At 43.8% G+C, this 27589-nt stretch overlaps 1 protein-coding gene across 1 annotated transcript in view; it reads left to right on the top strand.

The window, feature by feature from the left end:
• The window catches only part of SNED1 (sushi, nidogen and EGF like domains 1), a 74246-nt gene that overhangs the window by 34684 nt on the left and 11973 nt on the right, over positions 1-27589 (top strand). Inside the window, exons 7-23 of the mRNA XM_035133206.3 lie at positions 906-1019; positions 1402-1515; positions 1729-1845; positions 2446-2571; positions 4127-4231; positions 6026-6139; positions 7151-7270; positions 8232-8348; positions 8466-8582; positions 10298-10411; positions 11011-11184; positions 12792-12905; positions 18937-19050; positions 20557-20670; positions 20864-20977; positions 22566-22862; positions 26136-26319. Coding sequence (XP_034989097.3) covers positions 906-1019; positions 1402-1515; positions 1729-1845; positions 2446-2571; positions 4127-4231; positions 6026-6139; positions 7151-7270; positions 8232-8348; positions 8466-8582; positions 10298-10411; positions 11011-11184; positions 12792-12905; positions 18937-19050; positions 20557-20670; positions 20864-20977; positions 22566-22862; positions 26136-26319 — 2269 coding nt within the window. The remainder of the gene's footprint in view (positions 1-905; positions 1020-1401; positions 1516-1728; positions 1846-2445; positions 2572-4126; positions 4232-6025; positions 6140-7150; positions 7271-8231; positions 8349-8465; positions 8583-10297; positions 10412-11010; positions 11185-12791; positions 12906-18936; positions 19051-20556; positions 20671-20863; positions 20978-22565; positions 22863-26135; positions 26320-27589) is intronic.

Here is a 27589-nt window from a genome sequence, read left to right as displayed (position 1 = left end):
AGAAGAACAGAACATATGTTCCCACAGCCTGCATAGTATAGAAGTATACTATGGCTGGAGAAAAGCGAAGAGGTAAATGTGATCAGGTTTTTTACTTGCAAGTTCGTGTGTGTGTGTGTGTGTCCCACACAGCTATACCTGTGGCTGAATTAACCATGCAGCATACCTGAACCACAGCCCAGACAACACCTCTAAACAGAATGCCTTGTTCAGGGGCTCCTGTCTGGCTTGCCCTTTCCCAAACCAGAGCATTCCTTGGAGGCAAATCAAGTCAAGCGATTGATTCATTTGCCTGTTGATTGTTAAGAAAGTAACCATGCAATGCACTTCACGGTGTGCTATTCACTTGGCAAGGAGGGAGGGAAAGATGGACATAAATTTGGCATGTAAATGGCCACTAAAAGGAGTCTTTGTGGCTGCTGCAGGCATCACCATCCTCCCCAATATTATGAGAACATTCCAAATTTATCTGGTTTCAGAAGTTCAGTTGCATTTTCCAACCTTGCAAGAGCCATTGACTGCAAACTAATAAGGTACAACAGATTCATAGAAGGCAGTTGTTACCGCAAATTGGCTTTTCCCAGCATCATTTTTTCTTGCACAGAGTCCGAAGAAAGCTGTAATTGAATCATATGCCTAAGGAAGGCACTTCAGCTTTGAGAGACCATAATTTCCTATATTCTGCCATTTCCCAGACCCTACATAGCTTCTCACTACCTATGGTGTTACATCCAAGAAATGCTACTAATTCTGAAAGCTGGAGAAGCATGTCTGGGAAAGGGACAAACTAAGTGCAGCAGCCTTGGGAGGAAACCACACCACACACATGCTTGTTTGTATCAATGGAATGGGCAGATCTTTTGTGTTCTAACTTAAGCTCCATTTCTTGTTCTAAAACACTACAGAGGAGTCTCCATGTGAAGCCAAAGAGTGCCAGAATGGCGGGGAATGCCAAGTGGCCAACAGAACAGCTGTGTGCCTTTGCCAGCCAGGTTTTACCGGAGAAGATTGTGAAACAGGTGAGCTAACAATTTAGGCCACATTTAGGCCACCAGTCAAGCAGACAAAAAGCGGAATTTTGAAGCTGTTCCAATGTAAGTCAAGGGGATTCTACTATCAGAGGCTGGGCAGCAAAGAGCATATGTAATACATCCACAGTCCAGCTGCAAGCATGTCTTTTTCTGCGCAGACAGGGGATTCTTTGCTCTCTTCCATTGAGTGGGCTTATGATACCATGGGGAAGCTTCACAACAGTGATTCCCAGCACTATTTCTACCTCCATCCTCATGAATTACAAGCCTTAAAACATCCATTTGCAGAGACCTATATTTGTTTTAAACATGGCTAGGCCTGCAGTTGTGGTCAGGTGTTGATCTTTTTGTTGTTGTTTCTCCTTTGCAGAAATAAACGAATGTGATTCCAACCCATGCCTGAACGGTGGGCGATGTATGGACCTAGTGGACAATTACACCTGTGTGTGTGTGGCGCCATTCACAGGACAGCGCTGTGAAACAGGTGCCCTGATTTCATAACTGCGTGGTGGCACCCTCCTCCTCCTCCTCCTCCCCACATAGCCAGATTCCTCTCAGTGGCGGACTCTTTGCTCTGAGCCTCTCTTTCTTTAGTCTGTCAGACGTTCTCCTTAGGCCCAGCCCTGTACTTGTTGTTGTGTATAGTTATTCAGCTGCGTTGGGCTGTACTGAGGCTCCCTACTCTTCTCCGCTCTAGATCCTTCAGCCTGTGAGGGCAGGAACTGCAGGAACCGACAGACGTGCAACTATATCCGCCCAGGGCGCTACATCTGCACATGCTCTCCAGGCTATTATGGGAACAACTGTCAATATGGTGAGCAGGATGACCCCACATCACCTCAGAGAGATTGTCTAAATCAGGGGTGGCAAAACTGTGGCTCTTCAGTTATTGTTGGGCCACAACTCTCACCATCCCTGACTGTTCCCATAAGGCCGAGGCTGATGGGAAATGGAATCTAATAATGTAGGGGAAATTGGTTCCCTATCCCTGCTGTAGTAGTTTCATTGAAAAAACCTGTTCACCCTCATTTTCATAAATGTGCACCCTTCGATTTAGGGTTTTAAGTTGTTTTATGAAATTATTCAGCTACTTTTGGATCAGATCTACTCAAATTAATCAAGTCATGTATTTATCTAAGGTTCTTTTGCAGGCTTCCACTACTGAAAATTCCAAAACACCCTAGCAACTATGCAGTTAGGACGCTTTTCCTTATATCCAACCAAAGTCCTTTGGGCTGCAGTTTGCACCCCGTTATCTTCTCCACTGTAGATATGGAGGACAACTGAACCCCATCCTCTTTCAGAGTAATAATTCATGTGTTTGAAGAACACCTAGCCCTTTTTCCTTGTGCAATATTAACCTGGCATTTCCCCTCTTTCCTCATGTTGTTGATCTCTCGCAAATATTTTGTAGGTGGGCCCAGAATGCCCAGTGCCTGCATGTCCAATCCATGTCAGAACGAAGGTTCTTGCCTTGAAAGCAGCCAAGGATATGTGTGTGAGTGTGCGGAAGGATACACAGGCACTGACTGCGAAGACAGTAAGTGTACCCTGGTCTGTATACAAACTACGTATTCTCTTTGCAGGGAGGGGTGCTTTACCCAAAGCAGCTATAGGAAGCTGCAGTCTAGCATGAAAGTTCATATGGACAGGGGAGCCATTATATTGAGAATTGGGTTTTTGGTTTATAAACAGAACGGTAGCAGAAAAGCAAATTAAAATAATATCAAAACAGAGGTGGGAGGGTGGAAGTGGTGCTGGTCAGTGTTCATAGCTTTTCTCACTTTCAGTTTACAGGGGTGTGAGAAAATGCCTTTACGTTCAGCTAGGGATGGAGTTCAGTTTAGGCTTCCCAATGGAGGCAAGTTATTAAGAAACAGGCATGCATGGAAGAGATAAGTGTTCCCCACCATAATAAGCATGTCTCATTCTGACTCTGGCTTCTCACTGTTGCTTTGGGTAAAATGAAACCCCACCACCACCACCAAAAACAAACAAACAAACAAACAAACAAAAACACCTCTTAAGGGAAATATGGAGAATTATGTGTGGTTGGACACTAATATATATATATATATATGACCACTTGCATGCAGCGATGATGGCACAGACATCCCAGCACAAGTTGTCAGTAGGGGAAGAACATGCTAACCAGTGCTAAAAACTCTCAATGTAATGCCAATATAATCACTTAACCTGAACTACACACACACAGTTTTCAAGAGCTAATAGGCCTGTGATCTTGGCAAGTTCCCAGAGCCAACCAGTACTCCAAAAGATGGCAGTCCTTTGGTTTCCATTTGGTCAAAATGGGATGTTTACATCAGCCCCTAACTGTGGGACCATATTCAACAAAGTCAGAGGTTCTCATACCTTTCTTTTTTACACGCTTGTGTGTAGCAAGCTCTTCTTTGGATGAATCAGGTCCTATAACAGCCCTTTCCCAGTCTATATAGCGAATGGCCGCCCACTGACTTCCATCACGCCATTGCAACTGCTAATGCATCGCAGTGTGGGCAGGTGGTACTTCATTTAATGGAGAGTCTCCTGTGCTAAATTTATTACACACTGCAGTATTATGGGAGCTGCAATTTCCTCCATCCGTCTTCTTGTTCCCCACCCCACTTGCCCCTATAAGTCTTTATTGCAATCTTCCATTTGGAGGCAGTGACCCCATGCAAGCAAACACTGGCTCATGTCATTCTCCAGAAGCAGAGGGGAAATGGGTTGAGTGTGAGGTACGTCTCTTACAAGAAGCAATGAGGCTCATTAGAGTCACTGAACAGAGCACAGATAGGACCACAAGGGAGCCTTTGAAAGGTGGAGCTTGATGACTCCAGTGGGGAGCAGCAGCAGCTGGTTTGTAATTTGCAGTCTCTTGGGTGTTAATTAAGGTAAATATCTGAGGTCATGAGAAAGGGAGTAAAGGTTCTGTCACCACAACACTTGTAGCCAAACCTAATCCTCATCCCTCCCCACAACACTCTGTTGGTTACTGGTGGGGGTTGTGAAGGCCTCGGTAGCTTGAGCTTTCGCTGGCACAGATGAGCCTCATTAGTCCCCCCCCTGCCCCCACCCCCTTTGGCTTTTTGCAGAGCTCTCAGAGGACTGTGAGTGTCGGAACGGGGGGAAGTGTCTGGATGGAAACGTCACCATATGCCAGTGCCCGCCAGGATATTTTGGTCTTCTCTGTGAATTTGGTAGGAATGTTGTTAATAGCTACTGATAGGCTATTCTGTCCACCTTCTGAATACTGGTTTCTGTGGCTCAGTAATGAGCTCCGTCAATGAGCTCTTGCTTTGGAGATAGATGAGCATTTTTCAGACAGCTTCAGGCAGGTTGAAAATTAGGTTGTTGCTTGTGTATACACTCATCCCACTTTTACTTATGGCAGGGACATAGTCCATATGCTGTTGGACTCCAGCTCTGATTAGCCCAGCTAGCATGGCCAGTGGTCAGGGGTGATGAGAGTTGTAGTCCAGTGGGACGTGGTGGCACTGTGGTGTAAACCACTGAGCCTCTTGGGCTTGCCGATCAGAAGGTTGGCGGTTCGAATCACCACGACAGAGTGAGCTCCCATTGCTCTGTCCCAGTTTCTGCCAACCTAGCAGTTCAAAAGCATGCCAGTGCAAGTAGATAAATAGGTACAGTTATGGTGTTTCCATGTGCTCTGGCTTCTGTCACAGTGTTCCGTTGTGCCAGTAGCAGTTTAGTCATGTTGGCCACATGACCAGAAAGCTGTCTGTGGACAAACGCCGGCTCCTTCAGCCTTAAAGCAAGACGAGCGCCGCAACCCCAAAGTCACCTTTGACTGGACTTAACTGTCCAGGAGTCCTTTACCTTTTTTTTTTTTTAAGTCCAGCAACATCTGGAGGGGGGACTGATTTCCCCATTTCTGGCTTGCGGTAAGTGAGTTTTGCAAAACCTGTTGGATCAGAGACAGCAGTGGGACAAAAAAAAATACAATCCACCATGTTTACCACAGGAAATGATATTTCTCTCAAACCACTTTCAACACTCTTAAATAATATTGTCCATGTCTAGCCTTTGTTTCTGCCTAAGACAGAAAAAGGTGAGTCGTATAGTACTTTCCTTATGGAAATCCAGGTCTTTTTCAGTTACCAAGTCATCAAGATGACTCTGAAGATTCTCACTGACAAGGATAACTGTCTTGATTTTGACTGTATCACTGTTACATTAGTCATGCTCAGTTTCAACCTCCCATCTAGAGATATTCCAGCTGAATCTTTTCCAAGCCAGCCATGTTTCCACAGGTCACACCCCAGTGCCCCCCCATAAAAAAAATCTAAGGCAGAGACAGTGGATAACATTGCACCGCCCTCTCTGCTCTTCTGATCATCACCTGAAAAGCATAGAGGACTCAGTTTTCTTCTTCCTTGGAGTACTGGGTTGGGCACAGAGAAGTAAACCTCTTTGCCCAGCTCAGCACTGCAATGGTGAGTAAAATATACATGCACACTCCTTTGCTGGTCTGCAAGGATCAGCTGAGGAGTGGAGGCGGGGCTTTTTGCATGTTTGTGTGAGAATGTGGGGTGTCTATACCCACTTTTGGACCACAGTCACTATAGGCATGTGGCCCCCAGGGGGGGTTGCAATGGGGCAGTGTGGCCGTCAGAGTGAAAAAAGTTAGCCTCCCCAGTGTAGAATCCTCTCAGAGTTAAAAGCAATTTAGAAACATGGCATAAAAGTTATTTTAAGGGAAAGTGCCTTCAGATCCACTGTATCTGCTGGTTTTACTTGTGTGTTTCTTAATGCAGCCACCACCACAAAATGTTTATTTAACTGTTGGGCATAGCTGCCAAGTTCTCCCTTTTTAAAAGGGAAATTCCCTTATGCTGAATAGGCTTCCTCGTGAGAAAAGGGAATACTTGGCAGCTATGCTGTTGGGGTATTTTTAAATAAAGCTCACCTGCATGGTACTGAGCTACATGACAGGGAACTGCTGTGTGTTTGTTTCCTCCCCGCCACTGCAGAAGTGACCGCAACACCTTGCAATATGAACACCCAGTGCCCAGATGGAGGCTACTGTATGGAGTATGGTGGCAATTACCTTTGTGTGTGCCATACGGATTACGGCACAAACCACAGTAAGTAGGATAGGGAGTCCGGGCACATCGAAATGGGCTTTGAATCTGAGGATCAAGGTGGTGGGAAAATGCCCAGTATTGCATACCAGAGAAACTAATCCAGAACCCACTCTGAGTTGTGAATACTAGCTAGGGGCCATACCCTGCAACATAAATGAAGCAGTTTCTTTGAATGCAATAAAGACTTTGGGAAGTGTAATGCAGTTGATAGAATGTTAGTTTTGAATGCCGGGGTGAAGCTGCATGTGAGAAGGGGATGCATGAGCAATTCATATCTTCTTCTGTTGCCTCTTGCTTTTCACATGCAAATCCGATCCAGGGTTGAAGTCCCTGAGCAAATCGTTTCTTCCCTGGTAAATGAGATAAGACTGGGCAATCTCTTTGGGCCAAACTGCACATAAAAGTAACTGCATCTGCATTGGATACAGGGATTGATCATTATTGGAAGCGCAGCACATATGCATGAGAAATTAACCACCACCACCCGCCCCACGGCAGTCCCAAGGAAAATCCCTCCTCTGAAAATGGTATTTGCATTGGCAAGAAATCCCCCCATTGGTTGTCAGGGGGAGATTTCTTTCCAAAGTAAGTATTTGCTTCAGAGGAGAGATGATCTTCAGGACGGCAAGCAGGGGCTAAGTTCCCCTTCCATGCCTTCTGCAATTCTTACAATAATCAGCTCCACCCTTCTCATGCTAGCTGTGTTTTTAAAAGCCTGCAGCACGTTTAACATCAAGTTTAGTTTGTATCCTGAAAAGTGCTGTAAGCATGCTTTAAAAAAAAATATAATTACAGAGATTGTGTAGCTTGTTTGTCTGTAGCAGGCACTAGGAAGATCCCCATAAATAAATATCCTAAGAAACAAGGAGTTGTGGGCTAGAGGACCTCTGGGCTTATTAATTCAAAGATGTGTGTCCTTTTTTCCATGTCATTTAATTGAGCTCCTTTCCGTGGGGCAGGTGGGGTTTTTATTTAGCATCAGCCCATGTGAGGCCATGTCTGCTTTTGCAGCTGAGCCACCCTCTCCTTGTGACTCGGATCCTTGTCTGAATGGTGGATCATGTGAAGCTCAAGAGGACTCCTACACCTGTGAATGTACCCGAGGCTTCGTCGGCAGGCACTGCGAAAAAGGTATTTGCCAACCCTGAATGGAAGAACAGGAGCTGCCTTTCCAAATCCTACTTTGATGCTATGAAAAGGACACATTATCATTTTTTTCCTAGCACAGGGTGATGGAACTGACTGCAGGTAATGTTCTTCCCCTCCTTTTCTCTCCCGTGGCTGGTCCAGGGCATGGTTCTCTCTCAGGTCAAAAAGACATTGTGAGAAGCCAAGACAAACAAAAAACCTTCAGGTTTTACTAAAATGTATTATTCTACACAGTAACATCAATACAGTAAAACAGGGTTTCCCAAACCTGGGTCTCCAGCTGGTTTTGGACTGCAATTCCCATAATCCCTGACCCCCAGTCCTGCTAGCTAAGGATGATGGGAGTTGTAGTCCAAAAACAGCTGGAGACCCAAGTTTGGGAAACCTTGCAGCAAAACAATTCTGAACACAGTAAAAAACAGAAATGGATAAAATATCTTAATAGCCTGGTGCCAACAAACTAGCACTTCCAGTTGCCAAATATTCAGGAAAAAAACAGCTTCCAAACACCAAAATTATATTCAGCATACATTGTAAGGCAGAAAAAATGACATAGCAACCTATCGCAAATAAACACCACTTTCAGTTGCTGTTAATCTGTTCCATTTGAGCAACACTTTTAGTTGACATAACTGTGAGACTGAGCAATGGAGATGTGCAAAACTTAAGCTGATGCAGACATCGGGACTCCTGCTTTGGAAGCAAATTCAATAAAAAATAATTACGCTTTATGTGGAAGTGCTTTTATTTTGTCTGCCATGGATCTGTTGCCAGTCCTGTTTCATTGGATTGGTCAGGGAAGGTGTCAGGGACACAGTTTAACCTGGAGAAAGGGCTAGGGGCCCAGTGAGTGGAACTCCTCCTTCCACTCCTCCTCCTCCTCCTTCCACCTGTCTTTTAAGGGGGCTTGTAACAAGTACAGGTGCTTTTTTTCATTTCCCAGCAAAGCCAAAGCTGTGCAGTTCTGGGCCCTGCCGCAATGGAGGGACGTGTAAAGAATCAGATGGAGAATACCACTGCACCTGTCCGTACCGCTTCACGGGGAAGCACTGTGAGATAGGTATCTCCACTGCATGCACTGCCGCAATTTTAGCTGAGGGGATGGGGACGTAAAGGGACTTGTGGGGAGGTGTTAGGGAATGGTTCGCTATGTAACCCGGACCTTCTGTTTTCACAGGCAAACCTGACCCCTGTGCCTCAGGGCCTTGTCATAATGGGGGGACCTGTTTCCACTATATCGGCAAGTACAAATGCGACTGCCTCCCAGGATATTCCGGGCGACACTGCGAGATAGGTATTAGTGTATTATTTATTTCATTTATGAATCGCTTCCCATGGGGCGTCTGAGAGTGATTTGCAATATTGAAATATATTTTTGTGAAACAGTTGCGCACACATTCTAAAGCAACTGTAGCAGCACACCCCACCTAGATGCTAACTGGGTTCAAGATCTCCATTTAGGAAGTTTGTTGAAAGAGGAACTCCAAAAAACAATTGAGAAGGGGCCTGCCTGATATATAATGGGAGGGACTTCCAAAAGTAGTTATGGGATTGGAGGGGTCTTCCACCCAACAATCTTTTAGACTGGAGCAGCACATGTGAAAGAAAAGGCATGCTCTTCGGGCAATGACTAAGCCAGAGGCCTATTGACTTTAGGCAGCAGGTATGGTTTCTCTCCCTAGAGGGTAAAGCCATCAGACAGGGTCCCCTTTTGGCAACCTAAGGGAGTTAAGAACATAAGAAGAGCCTGCTGGATTAGGCCGATCAGCTTCCTCATCTCACAGTAGCCAACCAATGCCTATAGGAGGCACACAGGCAGAACTAGCCATCCAGCCCACTTTCAGGAGACTGCAACACTATTGTTTTCTTTGTTTATTTCATAAAACTTATACACCTCTTGATTGTGAAATCTCAGAGTGGTTTACAAAAGATATAACGGCAAAGTCAATAAAAGTTCAGAACCCTACTTTCAAAACATACAAAAGTTAAAATATTGAAACAGATTAAAAGTACCTCAACTTTCTAAGCATCTGGGTAGGCTTGTCTGAACAAGAATGTTTTATGCAGGTGCTGGAAGAATACAGTGAAGGAGCCTGCTTGATCTCAATAGGGTCAGGATGTTGAATCTCCAAGGAGTTATAATTTACTGAAATCCCTATTTAGAAATACTCAACTAAATGAATGAATGAATGAATGTATTGTTTATATTGCAGATTTGAGCAAAGTGTTAAAGATTTGATTGCTTTCCATTGTAGAAGTAAAAAGTAAGCCTGATGCCAGGCATGATATGAAATTAGGAGCTGGATTTATCCTGAACAACAATCAAAAGTACTGATCAGTGGTCTAGGTTGAACAATAGCTGGATGCTCAGAACATAGCTGCTTGGGTGGCATAACTACAGGTTGTGATAATTATGTGCCTTGCAGCTATGTCATTGAACTTCTAAAAATTAATCATAAGCACAGTGGAATGGGCAATTTCCATTGATACTACAGTTCTTTAGGAGAGGAGGTTTAATCTTCTCCTTCCCTTCTGGGATCCCAATAGAAATCCCCTCTCCCTATGCTGCCTTTAGTGATTGGAGGCCGACAACTTCCATTGGCACCAAAAGGAGCTTCCACCCTCCATTGGTACCAATAGAAGTTTCCCCACTCCATTACTAACTGGAGCATGGGAGATAATTTTCACTGGAATAGCAGCTGGTGAGGGAAGAATTAAATCTTCCCTCCTCATATGCTGCAGTCCTGGAGGAAATCCAAGGGGCCTACATCTGTGATTAAAATTCAAAATTCCAACATCGATGCAAGCTGAGCAGTTAGCGTAACACACAGTTAAGTCTCTGGTGTTGGTGGTGTAAAATATACTGCAGTGTAACTGCATTACTAGGGTTAGAAATCATTTGTGTTACTGTCACATGTTGTTTCATTTTTTAAAGGTGCTTTTGTAAGCTCTGTCTGGAATACTAAATGGAACAATTTTGTATTGGTGGGCTGGGCTCTGCTTTCACAGCTCCTTCTCCTTGCCTCCTGCATCCATGTGAAAATGGAGCCACTTGTCAGGATCTTGGCAACAGCTATTTGTGCACATGCCCAGCTGGCTACACAGGAAGGCACTGCCAATCAGGTAAACACATAGAAAGGCAAAGTCAGCTGCGATATGTCATCTGTCCTAGTACAATAGGCCATGCCAACATTTCCAATTCTTTTAAAAAGTAAAATCATTCAAATAATGTTCTGGACTGCTTCCGGAGGTTTTTGGAAGTTCTCTCTGAAAATTTCAGCTTACCAATTATTTGGGAACTTGCAGCAGTGTCTGTGTAAGGCAGGTTGGAACTTGCAGCTCAGATCCATGCTAATTATTTGCAGGACCACAAACTGCATTTGAGAGCTAAGAACAGTGTCTCTTGGAACAAATGATGCTAACCATTGAAGGCTTGCCCTGGCAACATTAATTTTAGAGGCTGGCATTGCACTTTTTGCTTCTCTGATCAAGGCAGACCCGCAGAACTTTTCTAACATAACTCAGCAAGTCACTCACACATAAGGGAATGTCCTTTAGGGTCTGTGTGAAGAACTAGGCCTTCGCTATCCCCAGTGCTCTCATCAGTGCAGAGCCCTTATTTACATCAGTGTTAATTGTGCAGCTCATAGACTATATAACAAATGCATTGCTCTGTAACCTTTCTTCTTCCACCCTTCCCCCACTCTTTCTTTTCCTTCTAGAGGTAGACTGTGGTATCCCTAAGGAGGTGAAGCATGCCCAGGTGGCATTCAACTCCACTAAGCTGGGCTCTCTGGCAGAATACCAGTGTGATATGGGTTATGTTCTCAGTCCCCAGAATAACCCCAGGGTGTGCAGAACACAAGGTGCCTGGAGTGACCCTCCAGAGTGTAACGGTAACTTGATTTTGTGTTTGAGAGAGAGGGGGGGAGGGAGAGGGGGGGAGGGAGGGAGAGGGGGGAGGGAGATCGGGTCCTTCTCAACTTCAAGCAACAGCTTCTGGTGACTTTAATATTTCATCAGAACTATAGTGCTGTACTCTTCAGTGTGTCATACCTGCCTTTTGTTCTTGTGAGAAGACAAAGTAGAACCAGACCAGTGCCAGTTTTGGTTCCTGTGATTATTCTGGAGTTCTAATGTTCTTGTGTATCTTGGAAGTCTGGGAAATGTAGTTGATAAAAGGAGAGGGGAAGTCCTCTTGGGGAAACCATAGCACTTCTCAAGCTTAAGCAAACGATGATGCAGATAAACCATTATAAAATAACGATAGGCGCAAGCTGAGCAAGCTGACATAGCCCATACAGTGGTACCTCGACTTACGAACGACTCAACAACCAAATTTTTCAACTTACGAATGGGGGTAATGGCCGCGTGCTTACAAATGTCTCGACATCAGATGGTGAATTTTATCATATGTGGTGGACATGCGAAAAAGTTAAAAGATTTTGGGAAAGTTTATATAACGAATTGAAAAAGATGTTTAGATATACTTTTCCAAAAAAACCAGAAGCATTTTTGTTAGGAATAATGGGAGGAGAGATTAGAAAAGAAGATCAAACACTGTTTATGTATGCAACAACCGCGGCTAGGACTTTGTTAGCCCAAAAATGGAAATTACAGGAATTACCTACAATTGTGGAGTGGCAGACAAAAATGATGGACTATGCTGAACTTGCTAGATTGACATGCAAGATTCGTGACCAGGGGGAGACAAGGTTTCAAAAGGACTGGAGTAAATATGTGGACTATATGGAGAAAAACTGTAGATCATTAAAAACTCTCGCAGGATTAAAATAAACCTTACGAATTGACCAATATGTCAAAAAAGGAACTGCAAAAAAGGGAATTAACAAGAAACCCGCATGAAGGGAGGGGGGGAAGTCATAGCTCGGCGGAGCAAGGTAAAAGATGTGAATATAAGATTTTGTATAAAAGATTGGTTTTGTTAATTGGAAAACTGGAATAAAATGTATTTAAAAAAAACAAAAAAACAAATGTCTCGACATCCGGGGGGAAACCGCGGTAGTTTTAGATAGGGATTTTTCAACTTACGAATTTTTAGATAGGGTTGCTTCGACTTACGAATTTTTCCGTTTCCAATGCATTCCTATGGAAAATCGCGTTTCCAATGGCATTTTTCGACTTACGAATTTTTTTACTTACGAAGGTGCCTTCGGAACGGATTAAATTCGTAAGTCGAGGCACCACTGTATTGTGAAAGGAAGCAACCCCTCTTGATCAGCAGCTAACGGGCAGCATGTTGCCCCTGACTAGTGGTGTTTCCTGTGTGACTAGATTTGTGTTTGCACCTCTGGTTCCTATTATCCCCGGTTGCTGTGTTGCAGTGGGAGGGGTTGTTTCTAACATGCACCTTTCCTAATGTGTAGGCTGCTCCAATCTACATGCCCTGGTACATAAGGTGTGTGTGTGTGTGTGTGTGTCTTTCAGCGCTTTATGGTCTTCCATTACAGCTAGATGGTCATCTCTCCCCTCTCTGTTACAGAAATTGATGAATGCAGATCTCAGCCGTGTCTGAACGGAGGCTTGTGTAAAGATCGAATTGCCGCTTTCCTGTGCTTGTGCAAAACTGGCTATACAGGACACCACTGTGAGTTGGGTAAGAGAATGTGCAAGTATGTATGCCAGAAAGTCGCTTGACGTTGTTGCCCATAGCACCACGTTGGTGCTATGCCAGGGCGTACCATCAGTGTTACCATAAGCCCCATTGAGAAAGCCCTGGCCCGTGAGGGACTTAACATCCAGCAACTTCGGCAGCCATTTCTGAGCCCGGATTATTTCCTAGGAGACTTGCTGCGGCCCAGAGATTCAGCAGCAAAGTTGCAGCTGGAACATCTGAGGACTGGTGGGGAGGCTTCTAATGCTTTTGCTCTCCCAGCACTTTCTGCATCTGCCACTGGCACTAGATCCTGTGAGAGTCATAAGCAGCAGCAGTAGCAGCTTAAGAAACCCAGTGAGGGGGACTAACATCTGGTTGCTTCAACAATCCATCCCTGGCCAGGAGATCCAGCTGTAGAGTGGCATTTGTCAAAACATTGGAGAACTGGTGTGTGTGTGTGTGTGTGTGTGTGTGTGTGTGTGTGTGTGTGTGCCGTTGTAATCGTTGTACTGTTGTGTGTTCAATGTTTTTAAATAAGACCTTTGGTTAGGGTGGGAGGCTGGGTATACATACACCTAAAATAAAAATGTATACTGTAGTTATTTTTAGAGTACTGTGGTTTTCAGCATAATGTAGCTTTCGGTTTTACAGTGGTACCTCTACTTATGAATTTAATGCGTTCCGAACGCACTTTCGTAAGTCAAAAAAAATTGTCGTAAGTCAAAAATTTCGTAAGTCAAAAAAAAAAGTCGAATCCCATGGGAATGCATTGGGAGAAAAAATTCGTAAGTCGAAGCAACCCTATCTAAAAAATCGTAAGTAGAAAAAATCCTATCTAAACCGCATCCAAGATGGCGGACGGAGCTCCGTTCATAAGTAAAAACATTCGTAAGTAGAGTTATTCGTAAGTGGAGGTACCACTGTATTTATTATTGAATTATTTCCAATATTTATATACTACCTAATGACAAAGTCCTCAGGGCAGTTAACAAAAATACAATAGGAGACAAAATCTAACACAGAATAAAATCAGCAACAGAGAATGGCATCCAGCAGAACAAGCAGAAAAAGCAGTCAAGGAAATATTTATGACTGGAAATTTCGAATTCAGAAAGGACCAGGAAGGTTTTAGCAAGGGAGCTGCCTTTCTCCAGCCACCTGCAGAATGGGAATGCTAAAAGAAGAGTTTTGCTGCATCAGGCCAAAAGTCCATCTAGTCCAGTATCCTCTTCCCACAGTGGCTATCCAGGTGTTTATGGGAGTCCTGCAAGGAGGACCTGGGTGCAATGGCACTGTTCCCACCTCTGAATCCTAGCGACAGGCATGCAGAGGTATAATGCCTCTGACAGTGGAGGCAAATCTTTTATTGAGAAGGTCTTGGTATAGCCGCTATAGTATAAGGAGGCATTACCAACAGCAAGCTTCCCCTTCCTCTTGACAGCAGTGAAGAGATTTAGATGTGCAGTTCCAGATGGGAGGCCCACTTTGGGCTAGGGAATGAGAGAATGAGGAGATGGGAGAAAAGGGCAAAAGCAGAAGTGATACTGATAAGGAAAATTAATAACCTTTACTGGATGAATATTTGGTGAAGGGCAGTGGATGAAGTCTGATCCTGCCCATATGTCAATGTCAGTTTTATGCAGAGATCTGTCATGATAAATTAATAGAAAGGGTTTCTGGAACCCCAAGGCCATTTGAACTGGAACACTGAGACTTAATAGCTTTCTGAACTTTTTCACAGCCTGTGTAGTGTGCTAGTTATCTCTGCCGCCGCCAGATTTATACTGCTTTATTATATCTGCTTTGAATATCTACCTTTTAATATTTAATAATTTATGTATTTTCCCGTTGCTACTTGTTTTGATGTTCCTTGCTGTTTTTACACGTAGCCTAGAATACTTCAGTAAACCGGGGGGGGGGGGCAGGTTTGAAGTAAAATTCTAAACCCCATGCATTTGTGAGATGCATTTTTTGTTGCACTGCATAAGGAGAGTTATGTTTCTCAATATTAATTGGCCAGAACAGGCTGTGTACCACCTCCCAAGTTAACCCACCAGTAGTTAACCCACCCCCACCACCCTCTGTATATACATAAGGGTCTGACTCTTCTGTTTCAAGTGTATCTGAAGAAGTGTGCATGCACACGAAAGCTCATACCAAAATAAAAACTTAGTTGGTCTTTAAGGTGCTACTGAAGGATTTTTTTTTATTTTGCTTCCACCAGTAGTACTTCTTCTATCTTGCCTGGATTGAGATTGTGTGTATTGGCTACCATCAAGCCAATTACGGTTGTGTGAGTAATGTGAATGAATGGGTGTGCATCATAGTATAGAGGGGAATGGATGCAGGGGATGCTGATGAAGGGTTGATGGCAGTCCACTTGGGATGCTGGCTTGTTGAGGTAGCTGTGATAAGTGTTGTGGCGGCCCAGTGGAATGCATAGATAGAGGTCTTGGTCATGATGGTGAGCACCAGGAAACTAAGGCTACTTAAAGTTTAGCAGGACTGCAGTTCAGATAAACTGTGCCAATTAGGCTTCTATGTGCTCTCTATATAAATCTGAGTGCTTTTAAAGCTGTGTACACACTATACCTCCAGAGCACATTTGAAACACATTTTCTCCCTCAAAGCACTCTGGGCCCAGTAGTTCGTTAAGGGTTGCTGGAAGTTATAACTTTGTGAGGGATAAACGACAGTGCCCAGAATGCTTAGAGGAGGGGAATGTGTTTTAAAGGTATAGTGTTTGTGCAACCAAGGACTCGACTTTTGACAGTTTAAAAATGAGAGTCAGTGAGGCATTCCTCCACTTGCTGTCACTGAAAGCGTCCATGGACCTTATAATAATAATATTATTTATTATTTATACCCCGTCCATGTGGCTGGGTTTCCCCAGCCACTCTGGGCGGCTTCCAACAGAAAAATAAAATAATCAATTAAACATTAAACGCCTCCCTAAACAGGGCTGCCTTCAGATGTCCTCTAAAAGTCTGGTAGTTATTTTTCTTTTTGACATCTGGTGAGAGGGCGTTCCACAGGGCGGGTGCCACTACAGAGAAGGCCCTCTGCCTGGTTCCCTGTAACTTGGCTTCTCGCAGCGAGGGAACCGCCAGAAGGCCCTCGGCACTGGACCTTCACTGGTTCTGATTTGAAAGAGAGGTAGAGCTGGGGATCATCCGCATACTGATGAACACCCAGCCCAAACCCCCTGATGATCTCTCCCAACGGCTGCATATAGATGTTAAAAAGCATGGGGGAGAGGACAGAGCCCTGAGGCACCCCACAAGTGAGAGCCCAGGGGTGTGAACACTCATCCCCCACCACCACTTTCTGAACATGGCCCAGGAGGAAGGAGCGGAACCACTGTATAACAGTGCCCTCAGCTCCCAATCCCTCTAGGCGGGCCAGAAGGATGTTATGGTCGATGGTGTCAAAAGCCGCTGAGAGATCCAGCAGAACTAGGAAACAGCTCTCACCTTTGTCCCTAGCCCACTGGAGATCATCAACCAGTGCGACCAAGGCAGTTTCAGTCCCATGATGAGGCCTGAATCCCGACTGGAAGGGATCCAAATGGTCCAAATTCAAAACACAGCAATTCATTTCAGTTCAATCTCCTATCTTCCAATAAACTGGAAAGGGATAACATAAAACGATGCTTTTTGAAAAGCCACATTGACTGATTGTGAGGAAAATAACAATGTCATTGAAATGCCCAAGTCATTTTTTGGGGATATGGTATAGAAAGGCCCATCCTGCTAGAAACTGTGCCCTAAAATATGGGGGGGGACTTTATTATTTAACAATATTTCAATTGTGTTGCTTTGCCTTGTTTCTCTGTGGAACGACTTTGTGACTGGGATGGGAAATTGGCAAAAGCAAGCTTTGGGTGATCAGTGATCTCTTTCATGAGAGTGTTTTCTTTAAACTTGCTGAACTGAGTAACGGGAAGACTGCATAACTTCCCATTATATTCATATTTTCAGATAGGAAAAATTCTGTTTTCAGGTATGAGAAATGAAGACACAAAACCAAGCCCAAGCCCTTAATACAGTTGACATAGAAACCCTGCCTTCTGACAGGAATGGAAGGAATGGCATGGAACACACCTACTTGCTTATTAAAGAATGGAGTAAAGCAGGCTTGAACAAATGCCATTGTCTATTAATGAGGGGGAGGGGGTGCAATATAAAAACAGCCAGTTGGTTCACTAACCAATTTTTTATAATGGAGTAGTTATTAAGTTTTATATTCATATACTACATTCCTATCGATTCTAAAGTACTTTTTAACTTGCATAATGCTTCATTTACAAACTCTTACAGGTGAAACTCGGAAAATTAGAAAACCATCGAAAAGTGCATTTATTTCAGTAATGGAACTTAAAAGGTGAAACCAATATATGCATAGCTGCCAAGTTATCCCTTTTTTTAAGGGATTTTCCCTTATGCTGAATAGGCTTCCTCGCGAGAAAAGGGAAAACTTGGCAGCTATGAATATATGAGATAATGCATGACATGCAAAGCAAGATATGTCAATAGCGATGTTTATTTTTGTTTATTTTTGTATTATTGTAACTATTTGTTTTATTACTGTGGAATTTCCAAAAGAAAGCATTTGTAAAAATAAAAATAAAAAACAATAAGTTGCATTACTGAAATAAATGCATTTTTCGACGATGTTCTAATTTTCTGAGTTTCACCTGTATTTGTGCTTGCAAACAGGATGTGAGATGTGGGGTTTATTATTCTTTGTAGCCTTTGGAAATTCCCTTCCCAAAGTCAATTATTAGTGCTAATGTGCTCTTAAATATGACTGTTCATTTCTTAGGAGGCAATGTTAGGAGTTCTGGGTGTCCCTTTCTCTTTTTCCATCCCCACCTAAAAGCTGCTTTATGCAGAGCTGCTACCTTTGTAGGGTTTCTTCCCAGCAACAATAAAATAGCCTTTTACCCAGGTGTCGGAGACCTTTTGGTGAATCCTGTGTGCTGTTACTGGGCAAGACTATATCTGTTAATGATGTGATAATTGTAAAGCATCATTTGGTGAAGTACTGCATTTTTCCGTGTATAAGACGCCCTCATGTATTAGATGCCCCCTATTTTGGGGGACTTCAAATTAAGAAAACACCCCTCAGCACTACCAGTGTATAAGACGAGCCCCAATTTTAAATCTACTTTTTTGGTAAAACAAAAAACCCTAGTCTTATACACAGAAAAATACAGTAATTGCTGTAGAAATGCTTGACATCAAACCTCCCTGCAACCCCATTGCTCTTTGCAAAAATAAATATTAATTAATGTATTGTAAACAACACTTAGACCAGTGATGGCCAACCTATGACATGCGTGTCAGACGTGACATGCAGAGCCCTCACTGCTGGCATGCACCCCATCGGCCCATTCGCACTGTTGTTGTTGTTTTTTCCCCATTTGTTCTCCCGCTCCTCCTACAGCTTGTCTCCGTGGTTAAATAATTAGTTTTTGGTTTATTAAATGCAGTTATATATTACAATTATACATTTTTGTTATTTAAACTATAAATTTTGTGAAATTATGGTGTGTGTGTTTTTCTCGAAGTGACACACCACCCGAGTTATGCTCGGTTTTTTGGCGAATTTTGACACACCAAGCTCAAAAGGTTGCCCATCACTGACTTACACCATCATATAGCTACGGCTGCCAAGAGCTAAAATCAGGCATGGGCAAACTCGGCCCTCCAGATGTTTTGGGACTGCAACTCCCATCATCCCTAGCTAAGAGGACCAGTGGTCAGGGATGATGGGAATTGTAGTCCCAAAACATCTGGAGGGCTGAGTTTGCCCATGCCTAGTTAAAATTACCTTGCTTCTCCTCTCTTCCTGCCCCACTATTTTTGTAGAATTAAAACTGTTTTGCCACAACAGAGTTTAAGACGAGGAAGAAAAACATAAAGTTCTCCACTTTCTACCCCATTACTGATGGTTTTCTACCTTCGATAGTGTTGTTGTGCTGATGAAGTCACTGTACTGCCCCCCCTCCCTTCTGCATTCTCTACAGAGATTGATGAATGCCTGTCTGATCCATGCAAGAATGGTGGGACCTGCACAGATCAACCGGGATCCTTTGCCTGTCATTGTCCTGAGGGTTTCATTGGAACTCAGTGTGAAACGGGTAAATAGTCAGTTGACCCTTCTTGGAACTTCTGTCACTACTTCCTACTAGCAATTAAAGATCACTGGAATCTCCCAAATATCCTCAAACTGCTCCATCTGTTATCTTTCAGCTGGTACTAACATATCCCACTTTCTTTTAGCATAAATTTCTTAATATTGGTAACAGTTCAGGTTCAAAGGCAAAGCCATAGAAAGAGGTTATTCTTGGAAAACCTGAGTTATTTTCTTTAACCAATTCAGCAGCCATAGGCTGTGTGAGCCTCACAGCCTATGTGGACATAACAGTAGCATAGCTGCCAAGTCTCCCCTTTTTCGCGGGAAACCACCGTATTTTAAACCATTTCCCACTGGCAGCCCGGATTGGGAAAAATCCTGTAAATCCCCTGGATTTCCTATCTGCCAGGGAGGCTCCATTTTGGGTCCTGGTGCCGCCTGATTTCCGGTGCCCAGACATGGGTAGCGCGGCACCGGAAGTCGCTTCTACGCATGTCCGGACATGCGTAGTAGGGACTTCCGGTGCTGCGCCGCTGCTGATCCCGCATTTTTCAGCGGGACACTTGGCAGCTATGAACAGTAGTCGTACGAAAGTTAACATTGCTCTAACCCATAGAAAATGCTATTTAAAGACCTTTCTAATTCAGAAGGTTTCAGGCGGCATGGTGTCCTGCACTAGCTGGCTAATACACTTTATCAACTTTAAAAAAATAGCAAGGTTGTTCTTTTCCTCAATTTGGATCAAAGCTGGCTTGTGGGGAAAACATCCAAATGCTGCATTTCGTGATAGAATAGATACAGGATAGATATGGATTGTGGCTAACGTTGTAGATAGGAGTGTGTACACAGCGAAGGTCTCCCCGTGGAAGCGACTCATCTGTAGTGAGTGGCTATGGTCTAATAAGCGGTATGAAAAATCTTGAACAGGGAATTCTGTAACCCAGGAGTAAATGGTTTGGTGCTGCATGTAAGCAGCAGTTAGACAGGCTTAAGGAGACATGCCACCAACTACAGTGGTGCCTCGCTAGACGAAATTAATTCGTTCCACGGGTCTTTTCTTATAGCGAAAAATTCGTCTAGCGAATCCCATAGGAATGCATTGAATTTTTTTGAATTTTTTTTTGCCCATAGGAACGCATTAATTGAATTTCAATGCATTCCTATGGGAAACCGCGATTCGCTAGACGAATTTTTCGTAAAACGCATTCGTCTATCGAGGCAAGCTCCGCTTGAAAAATCATTTCGTTAAGCGGAAATTTCGTTAAGCAGGGCATTCGTTAAGCGAGGCACCACTGTATCTTGAATTTCACTCACTTGAATTTCATATTTACTGGGGAGATGAATATACTGTGCGGATGGATGGCCCCAGGGAGGGTTTTCACATGGAGCGAATGCACTGTACTCCAGCAGGCATTTTTGCAAGGGATTCTCCACCAGATGCAGAGTCATCCTCTTAATTCCATGTGACACCTCCTACAGATATCTGAGTGAGTGTATTTATGCCCTCCAGAAGTGGATGCCTGTGAATCAAACCCTTGTCGGAACGGAGGAGATTGCGAAAATTACAGTGGCTCCTACCTGTGCGTCTGCCCAGAGGGCTTCTTTGGCTACCATTGTGAAATAGGTAAGCTGATATAGAATGGGAGCGCACTTAGTACATGCAAAAGTTCTTAGTAGCCTTTTAGGAAAGATAGATGCAGTTAAAAAAAGAAGATCAATATTTAGTCTGATCCTCTCCTGACATACTTTCTTAAGGGAGCCTGCAATGTCTTGAAGGACCACTGTTCTGAATTGTTCGTTTTGCACTTCTTCCCCAGCTAGTGACCCCTGTTTCTCCAACCCCTGTGGGAGCAGAGGCTACTGCCTGCCCAGTAACGGATCTCACATCTGTACCTGCAAAGTGGGCTATACTGGCAACAACTGTGAGAAAGGTAAAAAGGCCATTTCCATAGTTTTCTGGAATAGAGTCATTGCTAACCATGCTGATCCCAGAAAATGGTAGACATACAGAGGTAAAGGGACTCCTGACCATTAGGTCCAGTTGCGGACGACTCTGGGGTTGCGGCGCTCACCTCGCTTTATTGGCTTCAGGGTCATGTGGGCAGCATGACAAAGCCACTTCTGGTGAACCAGAGCAGCGCACAGAAACACCACTTACCTTCCCGCCGGAGCGGTACCTATTTATCTACTTGCACTTTGACATGCTTTCGAACTGCTAGGTTGGCAGGAGCAGGGACCGAGCAATGGGAGCTCACCCCATTGCAGGGATTTGAACTGCTGACCTTCTGATTGGCAAGCCCTAGGCTCTGTGGTTTAGCCCACAACGCCACCCGCATCCCTGGTAGACATATAGCAGGCAATAAAATCCTTTTAAAATAGGTTGGGTTTTTAACTGAGTTTTTCAAAATGAATAACATCACTTTTTATATTTTACAAATAACAATAGCAAACTACAAAAGGAAGAAAAACACAACATTCAAACAGACATTGTATTTTACAAAACACAGAGTAAACCTATTCATAAGGTGGTTAAAATCAGCATCAGCTTAAAGGAACTAAAACACATGCAACTTCTATATGTCTAAACATGCAACTTCTATTTTTTCTAAACAAATAATGTTTTCATCAGGCGCCAAAAAGAAAAGAGTAAAGTGAAGGTGCCTGCCAGATGTCAATAGTCAGGAATTTCTAAAGTGTACGTGGTGCCACATGAAAAGACCAATTTCTTACAAATGCAGAACAAGTATTACGTGGCACCTTAACACTGCCAGTTTCACAGATCAAATCAGCTGAGTGACCATATATGGGGTAAGGCAATCCCAGAGGTAAACTGGTCCCAAGCTGTGAAGGGCTTAATATATGTTTGTTGAAAGTTGGGTTACTTGGTGATTCTTGTCCAGTTGAAGTGAATTGAAACCAGAAGAGAATATCATTCAAGGAGCCAGTGCTAGATCTTAAGAGTCAAATGAGTAAACTAATGGGAGCTAAGGACCCACAGAACCTTGCTGTAGCATTACTACCCTGTATGAATGCTTATCAAGAACTTGTTCCCACTATGGCAGAGTAGATGAGCACATTCCCATCTGTTGTGCTCATAATGCACCATGTGATGTGGATTCCCTTTGCAGATCTACATACTCAGTTACCCCTCAAAAAAAAAAAGTTATGAAAGTTAATGCAGTTCAGAATTCCATATTTGAAACACAGCATGTTCAACACTAGCATTCTGCCAGTCTTACCGTAATATATTAAGTTTATATTAATTGTAAACTATGCATTCCCCAACCTTGGGTCTCCAGATATTATTGGACTTCGGTTCCCATCATCCTTGATCATGCTGGGTGGAAATGATGGGGGTTGGAATCCAACAGCAACTGGAGACCCAAGATTAGGGAAGGTTGCCTTACCTGCTTCCTCTTGTATGAAAAATACGATAACGAGATGAGGGAGAGAAAGGATTCTGTTTGTTAACATGTATTATGCTTCCTTTTTTCCCCCGTTTGCATTGACACCCTGAAGAGCTGCTGCCACCAACGTCATTAAAGGTGGAAAAGGTGGAGGAGACAGGGCTGACAATCTCTTGGCGCCCTCCCATGGACCTGGCTGCCAAGCAAATGATTGATGGCTACGCCGTGACGTACGTATCCTTCGACGGCTCTTACCGCTGGACTGATTATGTGGACCGAAGCCGTGCTGCCCACCATTTGCGGGCACTAGCCTCCGGCAAAGCCTACAATATTTCTGTCTTTTCAGTCAAACGCAAATCGAACAACAAGAATGATATCAGCAGGCCCGTCATGCTCGTCACTCGTACTAGTGAGTAGCTCATTCAGCGGGATAGAGTGGTGGGTGCAGAAATGCCTGGCTGCAGCAATGAAGCAACTGTGTTCGCAGGTGTCTTTTGGACCCATAGAGGCACACGGCATGTTTCCCAAGCGATATGGAACAATAGAGCACAATGTCTTTTGTTTATAAGAGGAGTTTCTTCCCTACCAATCCAGTGTCGTTGCTGTCACACAACAAATTAAGATTATATATTCAAAACATTGGCCTGCGTCCATGAATTTCCACTCCCCCACCCCCAGTACTTGTTCTCCTGCAGTGACATCTATAGAAGTAATACCGATATAGTTGCTGTAAAAAAAAAAAATTGTAGTGGAAGTTGCATCTCTGAAGCAAAACAATTGCCACATCCCACACAGTTGTCACTCGAGAAACATTTGTAGAAGAACATCTTGTTTCTCAATTTCTACTAATCCTTTAAGTATATTGATGTAATAGAGTCCAGAAGAGGCTAAACTGCTGGGATTTTGCCTCGGATTTAGCAAACATTGTAAAAGGAGGAAGAAGAAAAGCAAAGGGGGAAATGCAGTATCCATTCCCATTAACAAGAAGAATCCAACAATCCATCAATTCATTAAAAAATTAAGAATAATCCATCAGACTTATTTAAACATATGCATTTATGTAAGCCATTGAAATTGGTGTCCAAATGAGGTTGTTGATTATAAGATACACATTCAGATGTCAAAATGGACATAAGATCTTTAGACCACTAATAGATGGTGGGTATTTGGGTTAAAATGCTTGTTCCTTGACAGCACTCTATGCCTAGCTTCCTTCACTAAAGGTCCTAAGCCAGTGTTTCTCAACCACTGTTCCGCGGCACACTAGTGTGCCGCGAGATGTTGCCTGGTGTGCCGTGGGAGAATTACTTTATATATAGTCAATATAGGCACAGAGTTAATTTTTTTAACATTTTCTAATGGTGGTGTGCCTCGTGATTTTTTTCATGAAACAAGTGTGCCTTTGCCCAAAAAAGGTTGAGAAACACTGTCCTAAGCCATTAGTAGTGGTCTCTGAACTACGTATATGTATTGGCTGATTTTTTATTTATCTTTTTTTAAGCATAGAAATTCTAAGAAAAGGAATAAAAAATATAGTGGAATCACAACAGTGGATATTTCCTGCCTTTAACAGTGATCCTCGTTTGGAATGTATGTTTTCTCAAAGTGGAGTCCTGGCGGGCAAGGGAAATTCCATCTAATCAGAGAGTATAATGATTGAATTTCAATTTGTAGGGAAAACAGATGCCAACAAAATGCCAAATGACCTTGGGGAATATCTGCTTGCTCTCTCTCTCTCTCTCTCTCTCCTCTCTCCTCTCTCCTCTCTCCTCTCTCTCTCTTTCTGTCTCTCCCTCCCTCCCTCCCCCCTTTCAATTTTACTGAATGCCCCCCCCCAACCAACGCCTCTTTAGACTGTAACAAAACATGCAAGGAGCATTCAGTAAAATTGAAAGACAGCATATTGAAACCTGATGAAAGAAGAGGATTTTATACTCTTATAACTTGCAACAAGATAATGATTAAAAGCAAAAGGAGAGGTGAAGCAGAACTTTTATATTGGGTAATGATACTGCCCTAAGAGATGTTACAAACAATAGACTTTTTTTCTAGATGATGGGAAATATCTCTGCCTCAAGGGCATGAACTGTTAAAGCCAGAAAGAAACCACCCTGAGGGTAGATTTATTGCATAACTGTTATCATTTTACTCTGAAATTGTTAGCGATGCTCACTGTTTCAAAAGGACCAGATAGACCATTGCACCAATCTCTTCTTCTATTTCTTGTCAGCCAGCTGGAGCTGGAGGCCTTTAATACAGAGCACACACTATGCTTAAAAGCCCCATTGCTGTAACATGTGTATGTAGAGGGAGCTGAGAGTCTCCCATCATTCACCATCAGAGACTTTTGCTGCTTTGTAAATCCAGTAAGAATTATATGGAAAAGTCTTCACTGGCAGCCAGTTCAGTCTGTAACAATCCATTACTTTACGCATTTCCATATGCAAATGTAGTTTCTCCCCCATGTCAGTTATGCCACTTTGTTAACTTTAATGGGAGGGGGATTGTACTGTTTCACAGGACGGAACTAACAGGATCGGTCAAGTGACACTGACTGAACAATCCTGGTGCACAGATATTTATAGGAAACAGTGCTGCAGATTTGCCATACGTAGCCTTCTAACTCCTCCTATAGCTTGTGGGATATTTGCATGCTAGTTAGCACCCTTTGCTTTTAACTACTTTCCTACTCACTTCTGCTTTAGTCTTAAATTTGCCACACAGGAAGCTGCCCATCTGGATGGAGCCTTAATTCACAGATTTGTATCACCGTGCTTTTTTTTTAATGCGATCAGCTGGTAACACCACATCGGCAGATCTCGGTTTGACAAATCACTTAGCGTATTCACAGGAACATCTTGCTGTTACCTGTCAAGAACGCTGTACATGGTTCATACATAGCAACCCCTTCATCTCCCTCACCACTATGAGGTTATATGGAGCCTGTAAATAGAAGAAATAAGTATGGTGGCAATGTCTGCTGAGAGAGCCTACCTTGAAGTCTAGGGCTTTCTGTGGTTTCTATAAATTGTAGGCTTATCCTGGCTATGCTAATCCTCTGTGTGATTTGGCATTAAAGCTCTTTTAGGTAGGGAATTAAAAGGCTAGCATGAAGCCTTGAATTTTTTAGCTGTATTGGACTCTGCTGCATGGGAAGCATAACTCACCCTTCCTATGAACTAGGCATTGCCATCCATGTGGTCTAAGGAGCTCAAGGTGCCATGCATGGTTCTCCTCCATTTTATACTCACGGCAACCCTGAGAAACTATGACTGGTCCAACATCAATTCTATAATTCTATCACCTAGTGAGCTTTATGGCTGAGTGGGGATTTGAACCATGGTCTCCCAGGCCCTACCCTTAACACTAACCACTATGCAACACCAACTTTACTAAGTGACTGTGCCATACGGTGTCTTATGGGTGACCCTTGAATGCAAAGAAGGTTCCCATTAGGTTCCAAGATGCCATGCCCTATACTCCCAGTAAGGGAGGGAGCCCTCTACTGTAGAAGTCCTGCCAGAAAGCCCAGACTGACCCTTTTCTTCTGTAGGAAACTACTGAGATGGGAAGGAGACATCCGGCGGGGCAGGGCTCACCCAAGAGGATTGAGTGAGTGTATCACTGTCAAGTGGGGTGAGTCGTAACCGCCTCCTGCATTTCCCCTCTCTCATCCTGCCAGGACCTCACCCAGTGGAGGGATTTGAAATTGCCAATGTGACTGCCACAACCATTACTGTGCAATGGGCTCTCCACAGGCTCAAGTACGCCACGGTCAGCAAGGTGCGTGTGTCCATACGGCAGCCGGATGATGTGGAGGATCGTGCTGTGGAGTTAAACAATACCATGACAAAATACACATTCTGGTGAGCAAGAAGCAAGAGACTTCCTGGGAGTGGAGGGAGGGAGGGAGGTGATGGTGAATGAAAGTAGGTCAGGTGGTGGCTTGTTACTTAGCCAGTCAGTGGTGCTGGGAGGCAATGAAGAACATAAGAGGACCCTGCTGGATTCGGCCATTGGCTTATCTAGCCCAGCATCCTGTTCTCATAGTTCTCACAGTGGCCAACCAGATGCCTGTGGGAACACAAGCAGGACTGAGTACAAGAGCACTCTCCCTTTCCTTGGTTTCCATTGTGGTCCTGAGCCATTTAAGGTTTTATAGGTCAAAACCAGCACTTTGAATTGGGCCCGGAAACTAATTGGCAGCCCATGCAATCAAGGATTGGTGTTATAATGCTCAAACAGTCTTCCCTGCTGAGCAACCTGGTTGCTGAATTTTGCACCAGCTGAAGTTTCCAAACCATCTTCAGAAGCTGCCCCATGTATAATGTGTTGTGGCAATCTATTCTAGAGGTTACCAGAGCATAGACAACAGAAGTTAGGCTATCCCTGTCCAGATAGGATTGCAGCTGTGCTACCAAGCTGATGGAGGGCACTCCGCACCACCGAGACTTCCTGATCCGCAAGCGACAGCAGTGAATCCAGAAGTAGCCCCAAGCTATATACCTGTTCCTTCAGAGGGTATGTAACCCCATCCAGTTGGTCTAGGGAAATGCCCACTAACTCCATATTAAGGCTTCATGGGGCTGAAGAGCACTCCCCAAACATCATTCTCTGGAAATGATAATCAAAGTAGGCCCAGAACCACTGCAAAGTAGTGCCACCAACTCATGGAGCTGCTCCAGAAGGTTACCATGGTTGATGATATTGAAAGCAACTGAGAGGTCAAGGAGAAATTAACAGGGATACTGTCTCTCTCTTGCCTAAAAAGGGTGACCAAGCAGTTTCTGTGCCAAAGCCAGGCCTAAACCCCGATTGAATTGGATCTAGAAAATCAGTTTCCTCCAAAAGCGCCTGGATCAAGTCTGTGACCACCTGCTCAATAACATTAACCAAGAAAGGGAGAGTGGCAACTGGCCAGCAATGACTTAGATTTTACCTCTGCTGCCTTCAAGCAGGCAGGGACCACCCCTCTTGCAAGGAAGCATTAATCACCTTTCTGGCCCAGGCAGCTGCTACTTCTTTTTATCAGCCAAGAAGGACAAGGGTCCAGAGCGCAAGTGGTCACCCTGGATGGATCCACACACCTTGTCCAGATCCTTGAGTCTTACCAAATGAAACGCATTCAACACAACA

Source organism: Zootoca vivipara, chromosome 5 (genome assembly GCF_965207765.1).
Source record: "Zootoca vivipara chromosome 5, rZooViv2.hap1.1, whole genome shotgun sequence".
NCBI classification, from domain to species: domain Eukaryota; kingdom Metazoa; phylum Chordata; class Lepidosauria; order Squamata; family Lacertidae; genus Zootoca; species Zootoca vivipara.
Note: the sequence above shows the minus strand (reverse complement) of the source record. Positions and strands in the feature narration are given on the sequence as shown.